Source organism: Spinacia oleracea, chromosome 1, assembly GCF_020520425.1.
Source record: "Spinacia oleracea cultivar Varoflay chromosome 1, BTI_SOV_V1, whole genome shotgun sequence".
Lineage (NCBI taxonomy): Eukaryota > Viridiplantae > Streptophyta > Magnoliopsida > Caryophyllales > Amaranthaceae > Spinacia > Spinacia oleracea.
Genome location: NC_079487.1, coordinates 99766365 through 99785960, shown reverse-complemented (window position 1 = coordinate 99785960; position 19596 = coordinate 99766365). Strand labels below are relative to the sequence as shown.

The 19596-nt window shown below is 36.1% G+C and overlaps 2 protein-coding genes across 8 annotated transcripts; one reads left to right on the top strand and one right to left on the bottom strand.

Moving 5' to 3' along the window:
• Positions 1 to 438: 438 nt before the first annotated feature.
• LOC110796687 (BTB/POZ domain-containing protein At1g04390) lies at positions 439 to 8917 on the top strand. 3 transcript variants are annotated; one of them, XM_056837451.1, is made up of 8 exons: positions 439 to 683; positions 2161 to 2287; positions 3939 to 4446; positions 4553 to 4717; positions 4839 to 5229; positions 5382 to 6530; positions 7260 to 7412; positions 8101 to 8917. In XM_056837451.1, exons 1-8 carry the CDS (start codon positions 574 to 576, stop codon positions 8522 to 8524), a joined length of 3027 nt encoding a protein of 1008 aa, XP_056693429.1. In that variant the 5' UTR covers positions 439 to 573; the 3' UTR covers positions 8525 to 8917. The 3 variants fall into 3 exon arrangements, with proteins under 3 accessions (XP_056693429.1, XP_021857455.1, XP_021857456.1); XM_022001763.2 differs by having other exon boundaries at positions 440 to 683; positions 4553 to 4686; positions 4787 to 5229; XM_022001764.2 differs by having other exon boundaries at positions 544 to 683; positions 3973 to 4446; positions 4553 to 4686; positions 4787 to 5229.
• Positions 8918 to 13811: 4894 nt separating this feature from the next.
• LOC110796686 (uncharacterized) lies at positions 13812 to 18957 on the bottom strand. 5 transcript variants are annotated; one of them, XM_056837447.1, is made up of 5 exons: positions 18728 to 18957; positions 17158 to 17531; positions 15963 to 16049; positions 15685 to 15804; positions 13812 to 14082 (listed from the first exon to the last, which is right to left on the bottom strand). In XM_056837447.1, exons 2-5 carry the CDS (start codon positions 17321 to 17323, stop codon positions 14051 to 14053), a joined length of 405 nt encoding a protein of 134 aa, XP_056693425.1. In that variant the 5' UTR covers positions 17324 to 17531; positions 18728 to 18957; the 3' UTR covers positions 13812 to 14050. The 5 variants fall into 5 exon arrangements, with proteins under 5 accessions (XP_056693425.1, XP_056693422.1, XP_056693421.1 ...); XM_056837444.1 differs by having other exon boundaries at positions 13812 to 15804; positions 17158 to 17629; XM_056837443.1 differs by having other exon boundaries at positions 13812 to 15804; positions 17158 to 17450.
• Between the last annotated feature and the right edge of the window lie 639 nt (positions 18958 to 19596).

Below are 19596 nucleotides of genomic sequence, written 5' to 3'. Positions count from 1 at the left end.
TTATGTATGACTACCTAATTCAATTTCCTCCAATTTTTTGCACTCCCCGTGTGATTTTATTTAACTACTTCACCCTTCTCTCTTACTTGTATTAAATTTTGTCAATTTTGTGAAATTATGGTCGCGAAAAATTATGTAAATTCATGGAAAATAAGGAAGTTGGGGGAGAGATGAGAGTTAAATACATGAAATCGTAGAAGAACAGAACTTAGAAGTATTATCATTATTGTGCCCCCTACCTAACATTTTCATATGTTTTTCCATTTTTCAGATGGTAAAAAACAAGTTGTTAATTTTTTTTTTTCAGATGGTAAAATACAAGTTTGATTTTTAGGTGATAAAAATAATTGTTAATTTTTATAGGTGGCAAAAAACAATTTATCATTTTAATTAAGTACGGAAGAAGTATTTCTTAAGTCAAGTCTATAACCGGCAACCGGTTGATTTTCGGTATGCGGTGCGTCAAGAAAAGTGGCAACCGCCTTCCAGGGTGTTGGATGTCAAAAAAATATGCTCAGTTGTCGAAGAGTTGATTTTTAGTCTAAATTTTGCGGCAATCGGAATTAAAAGACAATGAAATCGTCAAAAAGAGGTAAAAGACCAGACACCAGGAAATTAGGACCCCCTTCTCATCTAGCCACTCTCCACCAACGCCTCTACCATGGATTAAACCTTGGCTTCAGGTTTTCTTTTATTCTTCTTTTCTTTTTTTTTTCTGTATAATTTTTTTTGGGTTTTTGTTGAACTTTTGTTTTACCCTTTTGGTTTTGAATAGTAGAAAGCTTTTGAGTATTTGAGATTTCTTTTGCTTAACTTAATGGCTGAAATTGGTATATGATCTGGGTTATTGTTGGTGATATTGTGAAATACGGAGTACTTCAATTCCATGATGGTTGAGTGTTCGTGGATGTTAGCTAACTTATTTTTTATTTTTATTTTTTTTGAATGTGTTGGCTAACTTAATTGGTAAATTGATGGCGGTGGCACCTGGAATTGAACGCCGTCTACACGGACGGCATATTATTATGAATAGTTGAGTATGTATTAGTTTGGGTGTTATTGTTCAATTATGGTAGCTGAGGCAGTTGTTTTTGAGGGTATAACAGATTAATTGTTTATGAAATTTTAAGAAAATTAAATGGGTAATGCTTCTCTAAATTAGTTGCAAGACTTGTAGCAGGTGCAAGAAAGATTAGTGAAGGATAAACAATAACGAGCACACAGATTAACGTGGTTCACTAACTATGTATTAGATATGTTCTAAGGTAGTGAGAGGAGAGGAAGTTTTATTGATCTTAGATTACAGAATTAGGCTTGGTTAATAGGTCCTAGGGAGTTCATATATTACCCCCGAAACATAATCGAAATTGGGCCGCAATAATGAAAACACATAGCCTAGCATAACAAGGAACCCAAAAATAAGCTAAGGGGACATACAAATTCAATGCATATTCTTCTTTATTTGTACTTGTAAATTTCTAATTTGTACAGTCTCCAATCTTGGTTGTAGCCATTTTGAATAGGAATAAAAATTGAATTACTGATGACTTATGGTGTTGTGTAAAATAGTTTGAATTCTTTCAGAAATCATTGAGAGATTGAATTCGTATAACAAAAATGCCCGGTAGCAAGATTGCGAGAGGGTGACCAGAAGATTTTTAATACTTCTTTATTGCTAATTAGTCTGTGATGGTGAAAGTTTGTGAAGTCAGAATAGTTTTACACTTTTCTGTCTTATTTAGGCCCTATTTGGTTCATTATTAGTAAAGGAAAGGAAGAGAAAAGAAAAGAAAAGAACGGAAAAGAAAGGAAAAGAAGGGAAGGGAAATAGATTTTATTTTCCTGTGTTTGGTTTAAGGGGAAAAAAATGAAGGTAAGAGAAAGGAAATATAAATGACAGCTTTTAATTTTCTCTTTCCTTCCAAATTCCTCCAATTTTGGGAGGAAAGGAAAGTGAAAATTTTATAAAGGAGCTTTCCTTCCAATTCCCTTTTTTTCCTTCCACTTTCCATATAATTATTTGTACCAAATACAGGAAATCTTATTTTACCTTTCCTATCAGCAAGTTTATTGGTTTTTATGGCGTTGCTGTTAGTTTTTTAATAATTTGTTTGTGTTTTCTTGTTTATATCATGCACTTAATATTCCTTTCTTCAATAGGTATTCCAAAGACAAAGAAAAGGAATGGTACACCAATGATGTTGAGATACAAAGGCTTGTAGTTCGATCAATATCTTCTTTTCTTGATGGTGTTTCTCCAGAGACATGGCAAATGCCTATTGTAAAGGTACCTATATTTATCATATTATCCCTCTTCATAAAACTTGCTTATATCTGCTAATCTCATAGGTATTCAGTGAACAATGTTCACTAGCCTCCCATTCCATTAGGCCTGTATGCACATATCTTCTGTTTCATATTATGTGCTAGGAATTATTTTAACTTGAAATTTATTGATCCAAATAATCAAGTGTTGCACTTTCTTGAACTTTATCGCAAATTCTTGACTGCTCTATGGATCATGACATATAATCTAGAATTTGACAATGGAACTAACCGTGTATACTTTTCTTTATTCTCTTCACTTTCTGCACTCAAAGGCTTGCAAATTGTTGAGCTAATGTCAACAAAAAAGTGCATAAAGAAATGTATGATGCATAGAACATGCCCCCATAGACTCTAATCCACATAGAATTCTCTTATAGTAAAGTTTAACAGTTTAACATGTCCGTATACTCTAAAAAGATTCCACATAACACTGTTTTTACTTACTCTGCATATATTAGTGGATAACTACGGCCAAACTTCAATTTTGACCTTGAAAAAGCTTATGTAGCAACTAATATGCAGGGGTGAGTATGGATCAAACTGAAACCTCTGACAGTTTAGAGTTAAGCACATTTTAACCTTAGTAAACCGATGTTACTTGACTTATAAATTAAAAATCCAAGCCTAAACCTGATGTACAGTATCCAATTAATAGGCGGGAGTTCTTAAAACTATTTCTAAAGGAGAACCTTTCCGATCTAATACATCCTATTTTATATAACTTAATTTAAGCTATTCCAAAATTTATAAAGATGTGTAAAACAGTTTCCCATTTACTTTGTTTTGTTTTCTGTTTGAGAGACTCCCAAGGGAGGGTAGTTTACTCCACCTATGTAGTAAACTAGTAAAGTAATGCCAAGCTAATAGCTACTGTAATACTTTCTCTATTAAACAACAATGTGCATTTATTTTACAGCTAGAAACTAGAATTGCATCTTCTATAAATGGATTTCTTACATAAACTCATGTAAACATAAGTATTAATCAAATTAAAAAAAAAAGGTTTCTCTAATTGCATAATTAAAAGTCCAAAAGTCTCCAACTTTCATTTATAATTGACTTTTGGATACAAATTGCTGGAATGTACTCTTCTTCAAAAATTTGTTTGACTAGGAAAGTTAATGGTATGAATGTATGATAATCAAAATGATTTAGAATTTGAGAAATTGAATTCCCGTCCATGTATAACTGTTTGGAGTAGTGGGTAGTGGCTTTAATCAAGAATCACATATTATTTTTTTGAATTACCTTGAAATAATGATTATTTATAACATGCTGGAAACAATGGACAAACAGCTAAGAGCTCGTTCGGTATTACTGCCAGTTTTTCAGTTTTTGGTTTTGGATGTGAAAGTCATATGATTTAGATTGAAACATGAACCAAAAAATAGTCATACTTATAGTAATTAGGTTGTTTTTGAAAACTGACAACAAAAAACTAGAAACTACGGAGTACTTTTTATGGGTTTCATATTTTGGTTTTTAGTTTCGTAAAAAATATAAACTGGAAACAAATAAATGATACCGAACGGCCCCTAAATATTTGGAAATTTTGGTGGGTTGAATGTGATCTTTCAGATTTTTGACTTGAGTGGTTGCTTGCAATTCAGGATTCAATTCCTGATGTTGTTAGAGCAATTGTAGGTATTCTTCAATCCTTAAATGAAGTTGTTCTTGCAATGGGATCAGAAGTTGCGGTGAAGTTGGTTAGTATTGTGCCTACTTCGATGTTGCGGCCACACTTCAGTCATCTTAGTCATTCTTTGGCACCCTTATTATCGAACCATCAATCTCAGGTTGCTATTATGAGTGCAACTGCTCTAAAATTTATCGTGTCAAATCTTGGAGCCAAGAAAGAGAAAGAAGTGTGGGAGATTCTGGAGAAACATGATACAGTTACTCAAGTGATTGGTAACTTGAGAGATTTTTCTGATAAAGCTGGGCCCATTGAACATCTCCTAGTGATGGCTTCTCTCCTGAGTTCCGTGATGCAGCTGTGGCCCCATGCAAGATATCCTGTTTGGAATGATGCCAAATTGAAGGAAGTAATGGAGATATTCTGCAGCAAACCTGACACTACCGTCAAAGTTGCAATTTTGCATTTATATTCAGCTTTAGGTATTCTTAATCGATGGTAAATATCTAAGGCCGCATCCTTCTGACCCATTAGCTGTTTCATTCTCCCAGATGATCTAAGTTGAGTAAAATGATTTGTGATTTACAGCTCTATGTGCTAATGGAGCACAAAAGCTTCTGGAAAATGGGGATGTTCTCGTACAAACAGTTGTGCAGTGCATGGGCGAATCTCAACCTCACTCTGTTCGGATTTCAGCGTTCAAGTTTGCACAATATCTAATGGTAACAATCACGAGTCGCCAGGAAATTCCCTGTTAGTATATGACTTATGAGTGTCAATAGTTTATCCTTGTACTAAAGTTTGTGCAATCCAATTATCCAGGCCACTAAGAAACTGAGTTCCGAAATGTTGGATTTTTCTTGTGAACCTATAGTCAGGTCTATTATCCGTACTTTGACTGTTTCGAGCGTGCATCATGGGGAATTTTCTAATCAGGAAGAGTCTTTGATGTTGGAAGCTACTCGTTTGGCATTAATTACTCGGTGGCCAGGAAAGCATCATGATTATTTTTGGATGTTTAGAGTTGAGAAAGTCCTCCTACGACTATTGATGTACAACTTCAATACCCTCCAGCCACAACAGTCATGGTCAGTTGAGGATCGTATAGCGGTGGCGAGAGAGGTTTTGGATGCTAACCTTCTTCTGGATTTGAGACCTTTTGTTTGGGAGATTATAGGATGGCTTTCAGCTCAGCGTGAGGAAGATTACAGTCCCCACAAGTATGAGAATGATCATTGTGTCAGTCTACTTGTTACTACAGCATGGTAATATTACAAGTATTTTGGGCCTTATGGCACTGCTTTTTTTTCTTCTGTTTTTCCATTTTAAGAAGTACACCTTTTTTACACAATTATCATTATGTTCAGAAATAGTAAGTGCTAATTTATATTCATTTGTAATTGACATGTTCTAAAAGTCTGGCCTTCGTGGACTCATTAGGCAGAGAGCGCCTACTTTGTCAGGCTGATCGGACATATAAATTTAGGAGTGTATCAGCAGCAAAAGCCACTTTGATGATGATGTATTCTCCATGCAAGTATATTGCATCAGAAGCAAGATTGGTGCTTTTAGAAGCATTCAGGTTTGACGGTGAGGAATATCTAAAGCAGCTACTACATCCTCTGAATTTCGTTTACTCTGGTGACAATTCTGTGGCGCCTGATAAATTTCAAATACTAATTAGCCTGATAGGTTTGACATGCTATTCTGGATTGCCTCACTTCTATAGACGCGTTGTGACAAATGGAGGAATTAAAACTCTGTTGACTTTTATTAGATGGTGGTTAGACAATGCTTCCCATACTGACAAGGTCGGCTCGACCTCTCATTTAAGAGTTACATCTATAGAGAGAACTTGTTGTAGAATCGACGTAGAAGATTGGGAAGGCAATGAAATTCACTTGCTTCTGGCTCTGTGGAGTTTAGCTGAACTGATCAACTGTCACGAAACTGAAGGGCATGCATTAGATGTTTTTGCCGGGCAGAAAGTTTACAAGAAGGAACAGTTTCTCCAAGATATCCTGGATATTTCTGTTGATACTACCTCTACCGGACTAAGATGGTATTGTTCATACCTTCTTAGCTTCTTTGGGTTCTATGGTTTTCCCAGTAAACTGGGTACAAGAATAGCGTCATTTCGTGAGACAGACCATGGAGATATGCGTCTGGTCCTTCGAGATGGGCAGTATCTAAGTGTTCATCAGGTCATTCTTCTCAGTCGATGTCCATCGTTACTTCCACCTGTAGGTCCTTCAGATGAAGAGAAACTGTCCAGGTCCAATGATTTTCCAGCAAGAGAAGTTACTGATAAATGTAAAAGGACCGAGAAGGAAGTTACTCTATCTGCACAAGTCGACCAACAAGCACTTTCCACATTATTTGACTATATATACTCTGGCTATCTGCGAGCTGAAGGAGTCATTGTGAAAAAGTTAAGAATGCTAGCAAAGCATTGCAATTTACAACCTCTACTACAGCTTCTAAGTAGAAGAAGGCCAAAGTGGGCTGCTCTTATGCCCGCTTTTGATCTTTCAACAACTCTCAGACACGTCGGACATGAATTTTCGTGAGTGTTTTTTCCATAGATCTTACTAAGTTGATTCTGTTAATCATGAGAAGTTTCAATATATTTTGTATTTACTGGTAATACCATGTGCAGTTCCCAATAGATAATTTTATGAGCATAATTCTCATATGAAAACTGAGTTAAGGTCAATTACCCACAGTAGATATTTTATATAATTAAATAAACGGAAAGATATGCTCTATAGAAGCATTAGGTTTTCATCATGGATTCTCATCATTCCTTTTTTCATCAAAGATATGCTCTTTTTTTTTGGAGCCGATTTTGTCCATTTCCGATGGAGCCAAAGATTCATTTGTTCTTTTGGCTGTGGGATGTAATGGACTAAATCAAAATGGCTCTTAATACCTCTTCGCTTCCTTGCCATGAAGTAGAAGATGGTCGTCCCGTTATCGCTTTTGGGTCAATTGGAAACCTCTCTGCAATTGCAGTGGTAAGGTTGCGTACGTCCGATCCCCCCCTTACCCCGCTTCTTGCAGGAGCCTCTTTGAGGCAATGGGGTACTGATGATAATGATGAGCCGATCTTGTGACTGAATTGATCTAGTCCAGATTAAATGGTCAAGCAAGTGCATAAAGAGCTACTAGAAAGTTGATGTATTGAGGACAGGGTGCTGACATATTGTTTTATATTTGCATCTGATAAACCACTTCTGCTTCCATCTTGCTATTTCATGCATCTACTGATGTATTCATGTGGCTGTAATTTCAGAGATATCATCTTGGAATCTGAATCAGCTGAAAGTACAGGATGGACCTGCAGCTCCTGTTCTTTTTCTTTGTCTCACATCCATGCTCACAGGGTTATTTTAAGCTCAAGTTGTGATTACATGCGGGCTTTATTTCAATCTGGGATGCAAGAAAGGTATAAAAAAAATAGTTCTTTCTTTTTACTACTTTCTCTTGATCTACAATATATGAGTGCAGCTTTTAAATCAGCTGAATTTCAACATTCGTAATCTGTTTGTGTATTATGTTTAAAGTTGTTTCTACTGATTATTGATGTAACTTCGCAACTTGCCTGCTTTTGAGGTGTTCAATTGCTGACTTATCAGTTGTCAGCTGCTTGTTCCCGTCCTTTTTAGGATTAGTATTCGGTGCTTGACTTCTTAAGTGCTATGGTGGTACTCATTAATCACGCTGTTAAATAAGAATCGTTGAATAGAACCTTACCAGTTATGATGGTACTCATTAATCATGCTGTTGAATAGGAGTCGTCGTATTACTGTTGGTCAAACAATTTCCTCTAAGACAGTTAGCAGTAAACTCGATGACCGTGTTCTACATGTGTCTAATTTGTTCCATATCTATTCCCCCCTTGTTTTACATGTGTCTAATTTGTTCCAAAATCACTACAAATTCACCAGTGTCTCACATATTAACAACACACTACCTTAATCCCAGTTCCCCAAAAAACGGTTGGCTGCTTGTTTACGATACAGTCCAGTATCGCGAATTTCTTGTAGCCATGCAGTTAATTGTTATTCTACCTTAGATTTTCAGACAGGTACATCTTTTTCCTGTTTACATGACTAGGTTCTTAATTCTTGCAGTTGTTCGCAGTCCCTTAAAGTACCCGTCAGTTGGAAAGCTCTATGCAAGTTAGTTATGTGGCTGTATTCTAATGAGGTACCCAAACCAGTTTGTGGCTGTTTATGGGCTAATATGGATGTAAAGGATAAGATTTCTGAGCTGCAGCCTTACATAGAGCTTTGTTGGCTCGCTGAATACTGGTTTTTGAATGATGTTCATAATGAGTGTTCAAAAGTGATCACATCTTCCTTGGATTCACCAGTGTTGGCAATTGAAGTAATCCAACTTGCTGCTAAATTCTCACAATGGGAATTGGTTGATATTGCAGCAAACAGGATTGCTCCTGTTTACCGTAATCTACACAGTTCTGGTGCACTCGATGTTTTGGATGAAGCACTTGTTGAGTTGATTCGGTTAGCTGCTGTTAGACTATCACAGGAGTGATTGGAGTGATTATGTATTTACTGCATGCGAGTTCGTCTGCTGATCAAAATTAGTGGCTTACTTCTATAGTGATCATTGTCCGATTTTTCGGAAATCTGTCCTCTGCTTCAGTTATTGAGATAATTTTTATTTGCCTGGTCGTCTTCAGTCTATAGGGTGCAGTTCTTGTTGGACACGCCGAGTCAGGCCACACAGCTTTTGGCGACTGGCTTCATTGGTAGAAAAAAAAAGAGAAAGTTCAAGAGTAGAAGAAGAATTAAGAATACTTTGATAGGTTTATATAGAAAAACAGTTTCATGTTCTTGTACCAGTTTTGGCTCTAAATATAAACAGACGGGAAAATGGGAAATGCTTTTGAATTATCCCAATAAAAACTATGGTTTTTTCATGAAATACCTTTGAGTTTTGGGTAATTTACCAAATGACCATTGACTTTCAATAATACATAAAATTCCTATTCCAAAATTTCCTGCACTAAATACTCTTATGACATTAACCCTAAATAACCCAAATAATCCATTCATTAACCCATTTTTTTTCAATTATTCTAAACTCCTAATTAACCCATTTCACATCCCGGTTCTGATGAAATAGGATGAATTGAGACGGTATTTTGTAAATACTTAATTATCTTGAATACATATTAACTATTTCTTTATTTTACGATTGCCTAGAAGGGGCAAAAGAAACATCTTGTTGTTTCTTCAACAATTCCGGATCTCTAGTGCACCTCTCAGTAGGATTTGAAACCCAGATGAAGTTCTGACCATTTACCAGAGAAAAAAGAACGAATAGATCTTGTAGGATTCTCAAGAAGTTGTTCGATTTCTTCCGGAAGCAGATGAATAATCATCTGCTTCTCACGTGCCGTGAATAATCATCTTTCTCCCCTTCCCCCGGCCATCATTAATTGCTTCGGTTTGCCAACCACCTTCCCTTGCCAGCCAGCCCGCACCCCACCAACCACTCAGAAAACTCTAAACCCAGAATTCATATAAGAGCGAAGACAGTGGCCATATCGATCCTCCTCCACCCTTAGCGACACCATGACAATCTTTGGTTCAACAAGGTGGAGGAAGTGGTGTTGGCTGGTGGTTGTGGTGCAACGAGGAGGCGATCAACGCTGCGTGAGGAGTAGAAGGAAAGGAGCGACGACGAAGGAAGAGGGAGGAGTGGCTGAGTTTTGGGCGGTGTAGTGGTGGAGACAGTGGTTTGTGGTGGGTCGATGAAGAGGGGAGAAAGAGACGCAGAAGGGAGAGAGAGGAGGTTGAGCTGCGTGCGGTGGCGCTATTCAGGGGGATCCACAAACGTCTTCCTCCTAACCAACCCCAGATCATGTTGAAATTAGTTTCTGGAATTGCAGTTGTGTCATGCTTATGTGGGCTTTATTTTACCCAATTTCGTCTAAATTTGGCTTAATTGCGATACAATTCAACGAGGTTTGGCTTCGGGGTTCAACGAGGACGAAGGAGGGATATAAGGTGGTTGGGGTCGCCGGCAACATGTAAAAGGAGACCAGAGGTGGCTTTCATGGCAAAAGGGAAGAAGAAAGGGGAGAGAGAAAATAAAAAGAAATGGGTGGGTTAGTGGTTTAATGGATGGGTTAATTTGTTTTGTTAAAGCGGATTGATTGTGGATTAGGTGGGTTAATTAGATGTTAATTGGTTGATTATGGGTTGATGATGTCATTAAGAATATTTGGTGAATTAAGTATAGAAATAGGCGTATTCGGTGTATTAAGTTTTGAATAGAGTATTTTATTTATTATTGAAAGTCGAGGAGCATTTGGTGAATTACGCCAAAATGTGGGTATTTCATGAAGAAACCGTAAAAACTACTTTATATAATTTCTGCAATTATCAAATTTTAGTACATTTCTTAGAATAGTGAGAACTTTCAATAAATCTTACTCCCTTCGTCTGAATCGTCTATAAGTCCCTAACTGCAGTTTACAGTGTAGTCTCTTTGTGACTGTCCCTAAAATATTGTCCCGTATTCATTTTTGGGTTTCCTTTTAAGTTGACCCCGTACTTTAAATGATGAACTTTTCCACTTGCTTTCTCTCTATCTCTCTTCTCACGCGCCACTTTATTAAACCATGTATATATTTCATACCAAATTCTTAGTGATTTATGATAATAGGAGGATATTTTAGGGATGAAAGAAGTATTGCTTATTGATTGGTTGTTTATTGATGTGTCAGCTTTGGACGATAATTGGACGTACGACCAATATTGCAAAATCGGTTTTTTCATGAAATGCCCCCGAGGTTTGCAAAAATGCACCAAATACCCTCGTGTGTTTCGAATCACATAATATACCCCTATTTTTTCGTACTGTTCATGAGATGCACTTGGAGCTAACGGACGTTAGTCTACCGTTAGTTGCAATTTACCATTTTGCCCTTAGTGATGTTTTTCGACATAAATTCCAAAAAAATCTCAAACTTCTTATCTTTCTCTCTCCTCTCCCCTGTTCTTCCTCTTTCTCTTGCTCTCTGGTCGGCGGTGGTCGATCTCCTTCGCGCGCCACCGCAATGTTCTTCGGTGTAGATCGAGATCCTTCACGCGCCATCAAATTTAAATAGATTGTTCTTGAATTCACTCCTCCCTCAATTCTTAATTGTGCTCTCTACCATTGTTGACCAAGGTTGGAAGCTTTAACCGTGATGACAGGCAATCTCTCTCCTTAACTCCTCCCTCGATTCTTTTTCACTATGTTCTCTTTGTGATGTTTTTGTGTTGTGAAATTGGGGGTTTCTTTATAAATTAGGGTTTTCTTATTGGGGTTTTTAAAAATTAGGGTTCTTCGATTGGAGGATTGGTTAAACTAGGGTTGTTTTATTGGGGGTTTTTCGAAAACTAGGGTTCTCGACTGAGGCTTTTTCGGTAATTGAGTGTTGGTAATTTGGGGATATCATTGTCGATTTGGATAGTAATTAACAAAGAAAGGGTTGTTGATTGGATTTGTATATTAATGTTGCAGGTTAAATTGTGCCCATTAAAATTCGGGGATTTGACAAAACAAGAACTAAGATACTGAATTACTGGGGCTTGACTTATGAGAACACGTTAATCTTTCTTGTAGAGGAGAACAAAGCACGGGTTATGACTTATGAGAACATATTATGATTTTAATTGTAAAGAGTAAAGAATACCACAAATATGGGTAAGCAACCGGCAATCCTCAATATAAAAGGGCTCAACAACAAGTTAATGCACGTTAAGATTACAAGCTACCTAAATTGTATTTCTTATCTCTTGTTTTGTTGGTTCTTTTTTGTGTGTTGCAGTGCCGCACCTGCTGCAAGAATGGGTTTAGATTAGAGAAGAAAGGTCTGGAATGGAGAAAAACAAGACTGCAGAAGAGAAATTAATGGGAAATCGTATTGATAACCAACCAATGAAACCAGCTTGCATTCGAGAGACTAGACTATCCCAACAACAAAGCTGCTAAAACATGATTTCTGAATGGATCTACTTCTCTTTTATCTCCTCTTTTAATTACATTTCTCACTGGCATACCAGCTGACTTTCCAATCCCCATAGTGATGCTACATTGCTAGCAGCAGCAATGTCTCCTCTTTTTCTTTTGTTTCTTTTCCTTGCATTCACGCCAAGTGCATCCAGGCTTCCAGGTAGGGCAATACGCAGAGTGAATAAAGATTTTCAAAGGCTCCTAACAGGGGATGTAATAAAGCACTCTTAAACGCTATATAAATCTTGTTATTCCACAATTTTATTTGATTATTACTTATATTTCTGTTTTAGGTTTAACTTTTAGGTTGATTAAATTGATTTAGGTGAACGATTTGTGGAAATCAAATTCTGCAGTTTAAAAGCAGTTTGGGTATTTGGTGCAACTTAGTTTCAAAATAGGTGTATTTTATGAATTATGAACACGACTTAACGGATGACTAACGGAAAGTCGGTTTAGGGGTATTTGGTGCAAACTTGGGAAAAAATAGGGGTATATTATGTGATTCAAAAGACGCGAGGGTATTTGGTGCGTTTTTGCAAACCTCAGGGGCATTTCATGAAAAAACCGTTGCAAAATTAGTGCATGTGGTTGGCTGGTTGCAAATATTGGGGGAATCCCGAACTTCACATTTTCTTTCTTCTTGTGATCTTACTCCCTATTTAGTTAAGAGTATTCTTTTGTAATCCAATGACCTACTCCCCTTTGTTCTTATTTATCTTACTTGACTCACTTTCATAGACAGTTCACTGATTTTTAGTTAAATTAATTGGCTTTTACTTTATTATATGTGACACTCGTGGTTAGACCTCATTATTGGTGGGACGGGTCAAATTAAGTGTGGGCCAAAAGCAGGTCGGGTCATGAAATGGTAACTTTCATTCATTTGTCCATAAGAGCGTATGAGTATACATCTTAAGGACAATGATTGACCATATTTATTCCGATTCGAAAAGCACTAATCTAGCAAGATGATGAGCTACAGTGTTGCATCCTTTTACCATGAGACCACGTAAATAAAATCAAAATTTGAGCTAACATCTAAAATATTTTCAAGAAGAGAGTCAAGGTCTGTGAATAAAGTTGAACCCTAGCTTCGCGAGCCGATTGACCACAAGTTGACAGTCACCTTCAAGTAGGTGTTACCTTCGAGTAATCATATACACCTCCTTGCCAACTGAATTGCGAACACCATAGCTTTATTGCATTCCGCAATCACAGGGGGCCAACGCCCTTTCACTCATGAAGTTGCCGTCTGGGTTACCTATTTACTTAGTATTTAGTCCCTCGAAAAATTTATTTAGTACTACCTCCGTTTCGAAATAATAAAGATACTTTGACTTTTGGCATTATTTACAAATTTTAATATGACCATTTTGTGATTTAAGGGTAAGGAAAATATAATCGTATGTGATCTTGTTTGATTGAAGAAACCCAAAACGATTTAGAGAGGATTTGGAGAAACACTACGACATAAATTGCTTTTAATGGCGCTTAATAATGCTTTTAACAGCGCTTATTGAAGCGCTGTTGATGGCTTCGCTATTAAAAGTAAAATGTACCTTTAATAGCGCTTTTAAAAAGCGCTGTCATATGTAATATCTAGGATAATTCAAATGTTTCTTTCATAGCACACTATAAGAGCTATTAAAGAAACGCTATTAAAGATTTGGCGCCATGTTTTAAATTATTTTCTAATAGCGGATGTTATGAAGCGCTATTAAATGTTTTTTTTGAAATATAATATTTAAACCTGAAAAATATTTCATTTTTTGTCCACAAATAACACCATATATTGTAAAATAGTAAATAGTTGAAAATTAATTTCCATACCTCAATTAAAAGAATTTTTACAATTGTCACCCTAATAAAACCGATTACATAGATCTAAACTAAAACTAAAAATTAAACTACGTAGAATAAATTAATCAATACATCAATAGAGCCTTATGTTTGTTGGTTCCTTCAACATAACCTAGCAATTATACAATTGTTGAACAACATAGAGCACCCAATCGGTTCTTAATTACTTCGTCAATCTGCTCTTTGTCATAACTTAGAAACTGACAATTTGAAAAGTACTGTGAAACAATGGTGTATAAGAATTCATACATATATAGAAGGGAAAAAACCCGAAAGAATTAGTATTACCATAAACATTAACATTAAGTGCAATACATGAAGAAAAAAAATGAACTTCACATTTTGGAAGTTAGTATTTGTGTTCAGTAAATATATATGCCATCATCTAATGCATTCGGTTTCTCCCTTGTCTGCTCTAATTTTTTTCATTTGTCTGCATTTTTTCATGTTTTCATTTTCCTGCATTTTTTCATTTTCCTGCATTTTCCTGCATTTTTTCATTTTCATTTTCCTACATTTTGGATTACGTTTCAAGGTATGAATTGAAAAATGTATAGGGAACACAAATTCAGTGTACCATGTTACCAACATATAAATTTATTGACTAGAAAGTATTCAATCTAAACTGGCTCTGTCCAAGATAAGGAGAGATGATGTAAGACAGGACACTAAACCAGATTTAATATCTGGTGTCAAAGTGACAAACTTAATGTCTTTTGTTAGAAGGAGTCTTGTAGTTTAGGCATTTCTTTATTTATATGATAGCACGGTATTGACAGCCCTAAGTGTGATTGTGTGAATCTATAATGCTATTATTAGCAGGATTAGCAGGAATTGAATACCAGCTACCCATAAATAAATCAGCAGGAATTGAAGCATGTGCAAATGGACAGCTAAAATAAGTGCCCATAATATATTGCAACAAGTTGGGGACTCGATCTGAGCTGTTCTAAACCGTGTGAGCTACACTCAGTCTTCTACTTAATCTAGATCAGCGTATCTCAATTTGTTTATCTGTGTGAAGGATGACTGACATAAGGGGGGGGGGGGGGAATAAGGGGGGAAACAAAAGGGATCTTTAACATAAAAGTGACATGAATTAAACATAACCACATCTATTTAGAAACTAACATTAATCGTGATGGAAGTTGCCAAGTTGGACCACCGTAATCTTACCAGGTAATCGATCAGAGAGATGCACTTACTTAATTTGTAAATGAAATTTAATTATAAATTATAAAAAAATAATCAGATCTTACAAATGGATGATTCGACTAGTGTTCTGGTCAACTTCTTCACTTTGTTGCAAATAATCATAGTAATGATAATTCCTCCCCTTAGATTGATCTATTATCAAATAAAACACCCATTTTCTACTAGTCTATATAATTTTTATTTTGAAAGTTGGGAGTCTCAACCAAGAAAAGAAGGAGGAAATCAATTCAAGTTGTATGTTTCTTTTCAATTTTAGTGGGTTTGTTAGCTCACTACTGTCCCAAGTTTGTTAGTGTAAGACGTGAGGCTTTGTTATCCCTGTTAGAAGTGATTGGGTTTAATAAGGATCTGTTGTATTAAAAGGTGAAGAAATTCCAGCAGTCCTATGTACTGCCTACTTGGGTCCATATTAAGTAGCAGCAGGACAGTAGAAGCATGACAGTCATAGAAACACATAGCAACACATCAGCCATACTAATTGTCATAGAAACACAGCAGCAGGACAGTAGAAGCATGACAGTCAACAGCAGTAGAAGTATAAGCAAGACAGTCATCACTGGGAATAATCTATAATTTGTAGAAGTGAATTGGTAAAACGTACTTACCTTGATGTTCAGTAAGTCTTCCCTTCCGGGATTGATAAATAAAGAAGATCCCACACAGAAGAATAATTTCCAACGCACCAGCTAAGCAAGAAGGCACAACCTTGAGAATAATATATTTTTCTGTGGGACAAAGGTGAACATTGTCAACATTATCTGAAACATCGGCAATAATAGAGTTCCATAACATTCACTTGCAAGCATACACTAGCGAAACAACAAAATATATTAAAAGAGCAATTTGTGAGCTTGAAATGTGCAAGACATCAGAAGGAGCTTACCTTCCCAATGAAATTTCTTTCGACAAATGCACCTTCTTTCACTGTCTCTTGCGACTTTGCAAGTAGTATGAGGCCAAACTTGACAGTCTGAAGATATAGTACAAGCAGGTTATGGTGGTGGTTTCCAGCTTATCTCAATTTCCACAAAGGATTTTTGAACTTCTAAAAAAGATGGTTCCTTAACAACTTTGCAGCTTTCAACATGTACGGGAAGGAAAGCTTTGGTGATAGAAGAACCAAGTCTAAAAATCTACTATCACACGAATTGTTATGTTTGATATCTTAGATGGAAAATATCTTTTTTTTCAAGATCTGTTGAAGTGACTTTGAAGGTGCCATTGGAAGTTAAGAAACTGTCAGGCCCTGTTTCCACATTACAATGAAAATTGAAGTATGAGGGATCTCCACAATCAACAGAAGTGCAAAGCGGATAGGGAATAGTATAAGTCCCGCAAGGCTTGCAGTCTTTAGAAGTCAATTCTGCAGAAGGAGTATGCATTTCTTGTCAGCTACAGTGTTTCATGTTTGACAATGTCACAACTATTGAAAGTATATTTTCCTGAAGATTACATTTGTGTTAAAGTCCTCAAATTGCACTGTCATCACAATAAAGTGCGCTTGATACTCAATGCACTATACTCCGTATTAGCATTACCTACATATATTTCTAAGACCATAATACATTGGAGTTACCACAAGGATGGATAAACGAGTATAATGATGTAGATAGACTAACACACATAAGCTCAATATTGTCCTCTTTCCCAGTTGGTAATGAAAAACACTGAAAGCATGGGGCCTAAATATGAAACAGTAAAGAAAATATGAAAACTTTTATCCGAGAAATATCACAAGACCAGATTCTGTACACATGGAGACATTAGAAAATAGTCAATGCATTTGCAATTTCTACCATCTTATGTTAATCCATCACACCAATGGTTATAGCCTTGACGATGTCACTATATTTCAACATTGGTACTAGGAAATAAATCATAAAGTTGGTATTATTTGACACGTACTTTTCCACTTCTCTTAGACTAAAAGAAGACTAAATAAGTGTATGCTTGCAGGTAGATAGCTTAACGTCTGAACTGCGTTATGGAATGTAAGACATTCGATTTCAAATATAGGAAAACCTAATACCAAAGAGATGTTAAGAGTTGTTCAAATTGCAACAAGAAAAGGAAGATACCTATATCAGAAGGTGTACTGCGAACAAAGATAGTAAGCCCGTCCTGATACTCCTCTTGTAAGTCAGTAAGTTCACTACTCCACATCAAGCACATCTCATTTGATCCACCTGTGTAATTAGCAGCACCACAAGAGTAGGCTACAATTACAGTCATGAAGACGGTCATCCATTTTCCAAAATAACCAATGTATTATCTTTGCTCTCTTGGGTCTGCAAAGAGAACCCATAGTTGCCAGGTGTTGGGTTGTTGCTAGCCTCCCATTACGTCAAAGCGCTTACATCACCGTCCATTCCTGGAAGAAACATTAATTCCTTGCTCTGTCATTTCATTAACCACATTTCTTAATGTAGAGATTGATAGCACCCATCTGCACCTGTCATTTCATTAACAACATCTTTTACCGGTAACCATTTGCATAGGCTTTGTGAATCAAGTTGAAAGTGAATGGGAGACCTTGAAGATCCAGATTAGCTATTTTCAGCATTAAAGTGTCTTAGTATATAGTATATAGAACATCAACAGCAACGCAACAACAACAATAACATCCTTTGATAGTAATCTTCTGTAACCTGTGTCACTTAAATTGGACTCTAAAGTTTTACTCGTACATTGTCTTGTCGTACAGGATTGTCAACTTCTCAACAATTATACGGTTTCCTACTTTCAGATTTAGGGAAATTTCTTGCATTTTTATGTTTTTCCAAATATCTAAAGTGAATTGTATCCTTAGCTTGCCTCTCACTCTTCACCGCCTGTGATTTCAATGTGCATACATCTATCTTTTTCTTTTTTTCAAGCATAGTTTTCAATAAGTTTAAGAGGATTAAAATGAGTTTGAATAAATAATTACTAGCCTTTAATGCACGCAATGACGCAACGCGTTCGTGGTTTTTTATAATGCATGTAAGACAACATTATGAAATCAATATATATTTCTTATCATATACTGACTATAATACTAGTTAAACACTACTGCAAGTGTTATTTACAAACCAGAATGCTGATGTTGTCCTTGAGATCAATAACTTAGATTGTGTGCAGAATAATGAAGATAGTGTTATTCCAGTTTATGTCACTCAGGAATGTGTTGATTGGTATGTATATTTCTAGCTTCACTGATTTGATAGGTAACATATGATCAACTATAATACTAATTAAACTCTACTGGTTGAACTAACAACCAAAGTGACAAAGCATCAACATGATTATTCTTAAAGCTAACTAAACATGAAATTTCCTTCCATTATTACAGTTCTGCGCTACTCTCATGAAAAGAAAATTCAGCAAAAACGTAATTCCAGTGAAATCATGAAATCAAATAATGAATTAAGCCATTATCAAAATAAAGAAACAGAACCCAAATCCAAACTAAATTTGCGCTACTTACGTCTACCAATTCGAAAACCAATTCAATAAAAATAATTAACAAACCAACCCTAACTGAATCCAAACCCCCTCCCCACAAAACCAATTCAATAAAAATAATTAACAATAATCCCACACTTCAAACGCAAAATAAGAACAACCCACCATAAATTAACAGAATTTCGCAAAAGAAAGGGAGATTACCTTGAAATTTGAAATTCCGTCGGAAGAAGCACCACCGGGAAAAGAAAACTTCGCCACCTAAATCTCCACCACCGTAAATCGCCGCCGCGTAGAGAATTGTGGTAGGTTTCGCGTCAATGGAGAGTCTTAGGTTTGAGGTTTTTGGGTTTTGCAGAGTAAACTTGGGAACAAAAATGTTTTAGGAGGTTTTTATTTTTATTTTTAGTTTTTAGTTTTATTTTTAGTTTTTGTTATTTTTATTTTTATTTTTTAAAAAATATGTTTTCAATAGCGTTTTGTTGGAAGCCCTGTAAAACATGTCATCATATGACAGCGCGCCCTACTAAATCGCTATAATATGTTGAAATATTATAGCATTTTTTAATAAGCGCTATAATATGATAATTTTTAATTTTTTGATAGCGAAAGAGGCAAAAGCGCTATTAAAAAAACGCTATTAAAAGCTATTTCTGTAGTAGTGAAATAACAGAATTCCTTTATTAGAATTATGATCTCACAAGTGAAATAAGCTCAGCAAGGGTGTTTATATACAATGTACAATGCCACATCAGCAGCTAGCATAACAGAATTGTAACTAACTCTTAATATTAAGAAAAGATAAAATAAATTAATTTACTAGTTCTTATACTCCCCCTTCAAGCTGGACCTTGGATATAAGTCCAAGCTTGGCTGAAAGAAGTTTGTGTTGAGAAGAAGGAAGAAGTTTAGTAAGGATATCAGCAAGTTGCTGCGAGCTTGAAACATGAATGGTGTGAATGAAACCAGCCTCCACCTGCTCCCTGACATAGAGCATATCTCTCTTGAGATGCTTCGTTTTATCATGAAACACAGGGTTCTTAGCAAGATGCTCAGCAGAGACATTATCACAG